At 46.9% G+C, this 9860-nt stretch overlaps 1 protein-coding gene across 1 annotated transcript in view; it reads left to right on the top strand.

Annotated features, from left to right (window-relative positions):
* The first annotated feature begins 883 nt into the window (after nt 1–883).
* Nucleotides 884–9860, top strand: part of LOC130385997 (sodium/potassium/calcium exchanger 3-like) — a 31844-nt gene continuing 22867 nt past the window's right edge. Inside the window, exons 1-2 of the mRNA XM_056594785.1 lie at nt 884–1374; nt 5453–5557. Of these exons, the coding sequence (XP_056450760.1) occupies nt 1272–1374; nt 5453–5557 (208 nt within the window). The 5' untranslated portion in view covers nt 884–1271. The remainder of the gene's footprint in view (nt 1375–5452; nt 5558–9860) is intronic.

Raw genomic sequence — 9860 nt, 5'->3', positions numbered from 1 at the left:
GCTCTGCTGATCGCTGCGTTCGGGGCTTCAAGTGTGCCCTTGTGTTTCGGTGCAATTTAATCTAAACTTTGCATGATGTACAAATCCCCTTTCTAGTTGTATGATCAGTTGAAGCAACCCCATACATTAAAAGCAGTGCGTTTTCCTTGGAACATAAGTGCTTCGTGTTTCCAATGAGAGCTGAACACCGGCAACGCCATACTGCTGCTATCTATTCCAGCACAAAACCTTGGCACTATTTTAGAATGTTACATAGTGGCGCATCGTCACTATTATATGGTTTTTGGAGGACCCTATAATATTTATTATATATATATATATGGGTAGGTGGCTCCAGGAGGCAGGGTGATCTCCTCCTCCTGGCCTGGTCCTCCTGGTAGAGGTGGCTCCAGGGGGTAGGGTTATAGTCTCCTCCTCGCTGCAATGTATCTATTCTAATCAAAGAAATATTAAATATTTCTAAGGAGTCAAAGTTAAGCAATGGGAAAATAATCATGGATTCAATCACATGACATTGAGACAAATTCAGGCTCCTTTAATGGTTTTACATTTCTTATAAAAACACAGGGGCACAGGTAAGATTTGAACCAGCGTAAAATGCTTTACGCGTACACGCGGCATGGCCTTCGCTTGTAATGCAAACGTAATAAGCACTACGCTCCAAAAACGTCCGAGTTCAGCTTCACCTCAACAATGTGGTGAATCAAGAAATTGAACAGCTGTCGTGAAAATGTGGTGAGATGGGTAAAAATAGCAATGACGTCTTGTTGACTAGAGGCAGATCTAACTCTAATTAATCTTAGGATAAATCACGGGATAAATGTTTTGATCTGCGCATTATGTCGCCGACTAGTGGTCACGCCGAAGATCACAGAACGTCAGGATCAGCACGACTTCAGATCAGCCAGTTGCTCGGGAGTGTGTTCCGAGCTCACAGACACACTGTTGCCTGCCTCATTCTCCTGTCCCTGTAGTTGGGAGCCTTCCTCGATTTTCAACGGCAGACATGAAGACATCTTAACTACATATTCGGTCGAGCGGAAACTCAAGAGAATGGACGCCACTCCGCGCTTCAGCCGGTTAAAAAATAAAATCCCAGCGCACTAGGCATTGAGTTGGATAGTGTGTACGGATTACTGCACACTGTTTAGCAACTTGGCAATCAAGTCGCGCGGGGGGGAAATCCGGCTGAGTCCCGCGGAGAGAAAGTGTAAACAAGTGTTATAAAGCGAGCAGCAGATGTTCTTCATGGGTATACAACCGGGCTTGGAATGAAAGTGCAGACGAGGCGACGGCGGCCCTTCCAGCGGTTCTGCTGCTGCGGAGTGGGGCTGCTCGCGGTCTTCTGGATCACGCAAGTCATCCACGCACCAGGTGAGACACCTCCACGACCAGGGACCTGCTAGCCTGAATGAATGATTGAACTTTTATCGTGCGTTTTGCAATCTTAAATTAATACAAAAAATTGTTCTGAATATTGAATTAATTATTCGCCCTCTCTCCATCTTCCAGTGTGTGTGTGTGTGTGTGTGTGTGTGTGTGTGTGTGTGTGTGTGTGTGTGTGTGTGTGTGTGTGTGTGTGTGTGTGTGTGTTTGCGTGTATGTTTGCGAGAGAGAGTGCGTGTGTGTGTGTGTGTGTGTGTGTGTGTGTGTGTTTTGCGAGAGAGAATGTGTGTGTGTGTGTGTGTGTGTGTGTGTGTGTGTGTGTGTGTGTGTTTGCGAGAAAGTGTGTGTGTGCGTGTGCGTGTGCGTGTGTGTGTGTGTGTGTGTGTGTGTGTGTGTGTGTGTGTGTGTGTGTGTGTGTGTGTGTGTGTGTGTGTGTGTGTGTGTGTGTTTGCGAGAGGGTGTGTGCGAGACTGTTTGCGGGGGTGGCTAAGTAAGGGTCCAGGGAATACTTAATTGCAGTCCTAAAGATTGCGTGGCTCTCCTGATTTCCCCTTCCTCCCCCTCCTCTCCTTATAGGACGACTAAATAATTTCCCAAGCCCAGGGTTTATGAGGATCTATCTAATTTATGTTCCTCTCAATGGCGTCAAATTAAGATACGCTTAAACGCTTAATGTATTGATCTTTATTAGTCCAATGGTCAAATCCACTTGCTGTTTGTTCTTACGCCTGACCTAAGGTTTGCCGGCATACATTCAATACTGCAACTATTTAAATATGCATTACTTTCCAAACCCTTTTGTAATACAAAAGGGTATTGAAAGTAATATTTCATATTTCTCAAACCATGATTATCATCTGAATACAAAATTTGTATTCAGATGATAATCATGGATTGAGATTTCATGTCCCATTTTCCATCACTGTCACATCACATAACGGTCAGGTTTGACTAGAAGACACGGTAGTCGTAGGCAGTTACTAAATAAATTAATAAATAACCTGTTTATTTAGAATTCTGCTTATCTGTATTCTGCAGATCTACACTGGATTCATTTTAAAGTCTGTTTTTATAGTCTGGTTTAATGAGGGTCATTTTGCTCTCCTGATAGGGAAATGTTGTGAAAGAGAATCAAATTAAATTATATTTATGCTAATGACCATCGTCTCCCCTCATCTGTTTCATTATGCTCTCACAACCTTTTGTTACAAGATTAATAAATCATTATCAACGCCAGCCTGCAAATTAAACCACAAGTGTATCCAAATCCTCATTGTAAGAGCCAATGTCAAACATGTGCGAGATAGAATTAGATATTTCAGATTTAATTTGACGTAATGTTATTTTTTACCATCTCACCTTGGGGGACCCTTTCTTGAGACAAATCTGAGTGAGTGTGTTTGTGTGTGTCTGTGTGTGTGTGTGTGTGTGTGTGTGTGTGTGTGTGTGTGTGTGTGTGTGTGTGTGTGTGTGTATACTTATATCCTTTTATTATTCTCCTTTTAATATTAAATTAATTGAGTATAACCATCAGGCCTTTTAGGAATTATTAAACTCTATCTGCGGCAGTCGACCAATCAGAAGGAAGTTCGAACGTAGAGGCGACAGGCGGGGCTTTCTTTGTGTGTCAGGGATGTGAGGCACGATTTTCCAGGATCACGACGCGTCCCTCCTCTATAGGCCACTCCTAAAATGGCAAAGTACATCTCTGGCGTGACGAGACCGTATACGGCTGCTCCATTGTGCACCTGTGTAGTCTCTAGTATGCTGCGCGGTACTTCTGCACCGTGTGGGGGTGGAGGAGGTGTTAGCCTGTTGGCGAGTCTCAAGACGCCCCAAGAGCACGTTGGACACGAGTGACCTCTGGTAACGCTCTGGTTGAGGACGGCTGGGAAACACATTCAGCACATAGTTCTCCTCCGCAACGTGGCGTCGTCCCAAGCTGTTCCCAGTTCCCCCCAGTGGCCCTGTGCAGAGTGTGTCGTTAACGCCGCCCTGGTAAGGGGTTCGATTCCCTGTCTAGCTGGCAGAGCGCGGCGTTGACACTGCCCGGTTGAGGTTTCGATTCCCTTCCTAGTTGGTAGAGCGTGGTATAAATGCTGCCACACTGAGGGTTTGATTTCCTGTCTAGCTGGTAGAGCACGGCGTTAACACAGCCGGGTTGATGGTTCGATTCCCTTTCTAGCTGGTAGTGCAAGGCATTAACGCTGAAAGGGTTAGGGGTTCGATTCTCACTGCGGCCATCTAGATCACCAAGAACTTAATGGGTTGTAAGATGTTTTGGATACAAATGTATCAAATTGCATATATGAGTAGTAGTGTAATAAATAAAACTGGTTATCAGGGCAGGATCAAATGGAGAAAGGCTGCGACTTGATTGGTGGAAGATCAAAATACCTCCCGTTTAGAATCAAAGTCCCCTTATGCCCCTAAAACAGATGCTGTTTCAGCGATGAGGTAATTTACCAAAGTAAGTATTATCCTCTGTGAAGGTGTCATTTCGTCTATAATAAGCTTGTTACCTCAAGGTGCTGGCGCTCTGATTGGACGGTTCCTATGCCCTTCCTTCTATCTCTCTCTCTCCCTCCCTCTTAGTTACCTGTTCCGTCCCTTTGCCATTCCCTTTCCTCCCGACTATCAAAGCGGCGTTGGGGGCGGGGCAGCCTTCCCCCTATTTGAATTTCAGCCCATCGGAGCTCCATCAGAGGGCCAGGACATGAAAGGTGTCGCGCTGCTGCAGGGCCTCTCCAGCAGGGATGAAATGATTCCATTGAAGTGCGGTGGACAAAAGGAGACGCAGGTCTCTTCGGCGACCATGAAACGGGAGTCGGGGCGCACAATGCCAGCTGGCTTTGAAATGTTAGAAATAAAAACTGTTTGAGGACGCAGAGTGTAACTGCTGCTACCACGCTGGGCTCTGGGCACGGGGATATTTACGAGCGCAGTTTCTCATCTTTGAGTGCCGCTGTGTGGTAATGCACTAAAGGCCAGTCGTACACACTCTTGTAATCCGAATGAATAACGATGATATTATAGTGTATTTAAAACGACCAGAGTATTGGCTTTGAAACATCAGAGGGAGTGAAAGGGAATAGTAGTCAAACTCTGATATCATTTATAATGTATGGGTCTTTATTTGTATTCCCTCAGGAGTGTGTGTGTGTGTGGGTGTGTGTGTGTGTGTGTGTGTGTGTGTGTGTGTGTGTGTGTGTGTGTGTGTGTGTGTGTGTGTGTGTGTGTGTGTGTGTGTGTGTGTGTGTGTGTGTGTGTGTGTGTGTGTGTGTGTGTGTCCATTTAAAGTAGTAAAGAGCAGGGCCAGTAAGACATGGCAGAGCTGCGTGGAAACACAAGCAGGAGCAGGGAATTTACAGCTAGGGTCCCCTTCTGGTCCCTAAGCAGAGGACGGCGTGTTCAGTGCGCCCCAACCTGCTTTAACGTCTCATAAACACAACATAACACATTAGTTCTGTTCTATTAGATATCACAGCAATGGAAAATTGTCGTGTTGACTTTTCTCCTCATCTCGATGAGTGGAAATATCTGTGCCACCTGAGAGAAAAGGGAATTTGTTTGCTGATATTTTCAATCCCCAATGTCCACAGTCTACCTGTGCATACTTGCCCTAGCAAGATGTCCAAACCCCTACCTGCTCCTTAAAGTCGCTCTGGACAAAAGTATCTTCAAAATTATTAGCAAATTGGTAGTACATGGTACATTTCACACTGTCGTAGAACCAGGTCTGGTTACCAACCAGAGGAACAGGATGACTTGACTCCAAACACATAACTCATAGCAGTGCATAGAGAATCACATTCGCTGATCAATATCTCTCCCCCCTAACGGTGCTAAACGTGGGGGTAGGATAGTGTAGTCGATTAGAGACTTTGACTCACAGTCGAAAGGTACAATCTAGGCATCTTTGAGCTAGAGGCCCTTACCCCTACCTGCTCCTTAACGAACCAAATTCTGAAATCACTGATCAAAATGGCATCAAATGCGGACAAATGACCAAATGAATGCTAACACTTATGCTACTGCTTCTGCGGCTCTCTTTTTCCCGCCTCAGAACCCTCTGATGGCGATGCGGCCACCAGCATCCCGCCTCAGGGCTCGGCACGCCACCTGCTGCAGGAGAGGGCAGCCAATCAGACGCCAGATCACCCGAGAGCAGGTGAGTCACACCACTCCCCTCTCTGTGTCTCCTGCACATGCTCACTGACTCACACACCCACACACTCATTCATGTATGCACTCACTCACTCACTCACTCACGCACGCACGCACCCACTCACTCACTCACTCACTCACTCGCATACTCACTCCAAAGCAGTTGAGTGCGACCTCTCACACTCTCTCGACCACACACACCTGCTCCCACGCTCTTGGCGATGGAGGCCTCCTGAAACGATCCTGACGCGTGTCACACAAACACAACGGCCGCTGAGTGATACGGTAGTTCAGGTGCGTGTGTGTGTGTGTGCGTGTGTGTGTGTGTGTGTGTGTGTGTGTGTGTGTGTGTGTGTGTGTGTGTGCGCAGGGTCTTGTGGCGTCTGGCTGTGTAAACACAGAAGCTGGTGAAGGGCTTTGTCCTCTCGGCCCGGTCCTCCAGAGCTGTGTGTGACTTATCACAGACGCACCGGCCCCCCCTGCCCCCCACCCCAGAAGGCAGTTATGACTTCCAGGCCTCGGAGAAGCTCCGCTCCAGAGGCCTGAGCGAGGACAGGGGTGGGGCTGGAGGGGAGGGGGCAGAGTGTTTAGAGGATTCCACGGAGGCGATGGTCCTGGTTTGTGTTCGCGTGGACGCGAGGTGTCGCGTGTGTTACTCTAAACTCAGCGTTTACGTCACGCTAAAACCTCTTTTATTTAGAGGCGCGTAAATATACTCGACGGGAAGACGGATAGAACAAAGCAGCCTCTGGAAATATCCAAATGTTATTGGTATTTCCAACGTAAATCAAAGCATTGTTTAAGTAGATGTCAAGGAAGCGTTTTATTATTATGATTGGGGTTAGGGTTAGTGCTGTAGGTTGTGTTAATGGGGTTTGCTTCCCAGCCTAAAGACTCTGGGTTAGATCCCTTATGTCCATAGACATAGCGTCGGTCCCTACCTAGTCATCCTCGAGCAATATGCCCCCTAACCTCTACCTACTCCTTGATAACATTCATTCATTTTTGTGTTAAATGACAAAATAGTAACTGGCATTGTTATACACTGACCTGAGGGGGATGTGGAACACACATTCTATGTTCATTTCTATCATGTATTCATTCTTTACCGTCACCCATTCTTTCCATACTGTAAACTACAGGACAGCACATAATTAGCCACGTTCTGACGTTGATTACATAATCCACAGTGGCCAGTGAGCGATCACATCGCGTGGTGGGGGGCTGGTGTGTGTGCGTGCGTGCGTGCGTGTGTGTGTGTGTGTGTGTTTGTGTGTGTGTGTGTGCATGCGTGCGTGTGTGTGTGTGTGTGTGTGTGTGTGTGTGTGTGTGCAGGGGGGGGGTGTGAGGGCCCACGGGGGCCACTGTCCTCATCTCTCTCCCTCTCCATTCTGTTTAACAAGATGGAGACACCGTGATCCGCTCCCAGCATCCAGTCGCCCGGGCCTTCAGACCGCCGTTGCTAGGCAACTGAATGCTAAATTCTGAAACCCAGACAATTCTGTCTTTAGAACATCACAAGTGGAGGGGAGAGGGCGCTAAAAATAGAACACAGATGGGGGGGTGGGGGGGGTGGGGGGGCGATGGCGTTGGGGAGGGAGAAGGGCGGAGGTGGGGGGGGGGGGGGGGGGGGGGGGGGAGACTCGTTTTGGTGCGGTTGTGGAGCTCTTGTCTGATGCTGGGGTCTCCAAATCTGTTTTGGTTGGCGCCCCCTGATAATGCGCTGTGCGGAGCTTTAAAACATGCGAGCAGTGTTGAACACCATTTCACAATACTCTAGTAACACAGTGGAAAATAACACAAACGACAAATATCCCCGTACTCAGGGGAGGGCGGTGGTGATGTGATGGAAACTTGTGGGGAGAAACGTTTCTTTGGCCGGGGTCCATGTTCTGGTAGGGTTTTTTTTTCTCCAGAGATTGTGTACAGGGGGTCTTGACTGGCTCTTGGATGGAGCGCCAGGGATCCTGCAGCAGGGTTTTTCAGTAATGTGTGTCGTCTGTAGACAGCTGCCTCTTAGGTTTTAACTGTTGACGCCCACCAGGGTAAAGATATCAAGAACAAACCATTATCTGTTTCTGTACGTAGGTATGTACTAATCACAATTTCCCAGGGGAGGTGTGGTGGTGTCTTTGCCGTGCTTTTCATTGAATTAGCAACAAAAAAATATATTATGGCAAATAATTATCTGTTTGTGTACCGCTGAAAGTGTACAGTCACGTTAATTACACGTCTAAGATGTAATCATATAAATACAGTGACAAAAAGGGACCACGTTCGTGTCTTGCTTTTGTGGTAACTATGACAACCCCAGTGTGCTTTATAATTAATGCCTATTCACACATTCAGCTCTCACTCACACAAGCGAGCAGCTGTCAATCATTTTGTTGACGGGCCAAGTAATTCAGTTCTACCCTTAGATTGCCGGTTCAACATCTATTACTGTCACCAGGCTATGCTGCTGCTTAGTTTTTGCCATTGTTGTTGTTGTTGTTGTTACTATTGTTGTGCTTTCTGTTCTGTTCAATAATACTACTCTACTTCATGTTCTGATCGATTGCCTAGCTTGATTCCCAGACGTTCCGTGGAGCCGATCAATAAGAATAGCCCGGGCCCACCCTGCAGCATTAGCCCTCAGCTACACTATCTTTAGCCTCCTGAACAGCTAGGGAGTACGAGAACAATAAACTTGTCCCCTAAAGAAGCCTCAATAATAACATATTGCATTAAGCCATGTAAGCAATGTAAAAGATAAAACTTGACTTTAATATATGATTCTCCCTCAATGATAATAAATATTATATAAATATGGCACCAGGCACATCATTTAATGAAATAGAAGATAATAGAATTGATTTGTATTTCAAATAAGGGACCAATATCTACTGGATTTACACTTGGTGGTGTCACGGTGATTAAGCTTGTTTGCAAAATAATTTCTAAGATGTGCTTGCGGACTTACTGTCTGGCCTCTCTCTGTCACCTGTAGACAGGGGAAGGGGACTATACAAAACACTATATAAGCTGCATGCTACACAGTTTTCAGCTGCCACAATAAACGGACACAACTGATTCTATCTCAAGAGGTCCACGTCTCGGACAACCTACCGCTCGGCACAGAAAGAACAACCGCTACATTGTGATGCTATTAATATGAAGCTTTAAGTTTAGCAAGGCAGCGGCCCTATTTTTAGACCTCATGGCAAAGAGCCGTTGACCTTTTAACATGGCTTCCCAGGGTGCAGTTAGCATACATCCCATATCAACAACGCAAAAGCAAAGTCCCTACTGTTCCTTGAATGGCGGGTTTTTCCTTTTGTCTGTTGCTCTGTTGCCCCCCCCACCCCCATATATCATGTGATGTGATAGTTCACCATGGTAACCAATCAGATTCCTATTGGAGGGGGGGGGGGGGGGGAGAAGCAGTCACTAATTTTCTCGAAGTGGACGGAGCGATGGGAACCACAGGGAAGGGCCGTGTGAAGCTAGCCGCTAGGCAATCTGGGCTAAAGGTTAGATCATTGTGGGTTCCGGGGAGCTGTGTTCGGTCGCATGGACCTAAAGTGTGGACAGACTTATGGCTTCGAGCAGCTTGGCAAAGAGCAGCTTGTGAGAATACCACAGAAGAAGAGGAACGATGGCACCTTGTTCGAAGACTCAAACACCTTTCACACACTCCAACACACCCCGCACGCTCACACACTGCGGTCACACATTTTAATTCCTCAGTGGAACAGTGCTTGACCACGGGGCTCCCCGTTTTGATTAAAGAACCGGCCAGTTCAGCACAGGCGACACCTCTGGAGGGGGGAGAGTGACAGGAGGCCAGCGGCCAGTAGACCCCTCTGGGGGGGGGGGGGGGGGGAATACATCTTTACAAAAATACATCTTTATTCTTTGCTCTTCTGCATCACAGAGTCATTGTACAACTACTAATGGCCTGGACCTTGTACATTCCTGACCAGAATAGTGATTAAAAAGTCTCTCTAGCCGTCTCTGTCTCTCTCTCTCTCTTAGGTCTTTCTGTTTGTCTCTATGTGTCTCTGTCTTCGCCTCTCTTTCTTCGTCTCTCTTTTTCTATGTCACAGTCTCTCTCTCTCTCTCTCTCTCCCCCCATCTAAGTGCATCTCTTGTTCCCCTCTCTCTTTAAACCTCAACGTATTGTCGCTCTCTATCTCCTTATTTTCTTCTCGCTCTCTCACTGTTGCTCTTGCTCTCTCTCCCTCTTTATCACTTTCTCTCTCAGTCCCAGTGCTCCCCAGAGAGTTCCTAAGGGAAAAATACGTATTTTTAGACCCGTATACACT

This window comes from Gadus chalcogrammus, chromosome 7, assembly GCF_026213295.1.
Source record: "Gadus chalcogrammus isolate NIFS_2021 chromosome 7, NIFS_Gcha_1.0, whole genome shotgun sequence".
In the NCBI taxonomy this organism is placed as follows: domain Eukaryota; kingdom Metazoa; phylum Chordata; class Actinopteri; order Gadiformes; family Gadidae; genus Gadus; species Gadus chalcogrammus.
The sequence above is the reverse complement of the archived record's forward strand: the minus strand, read 5'-3'. Positions and strand labels throughout refer to the sequence as shown.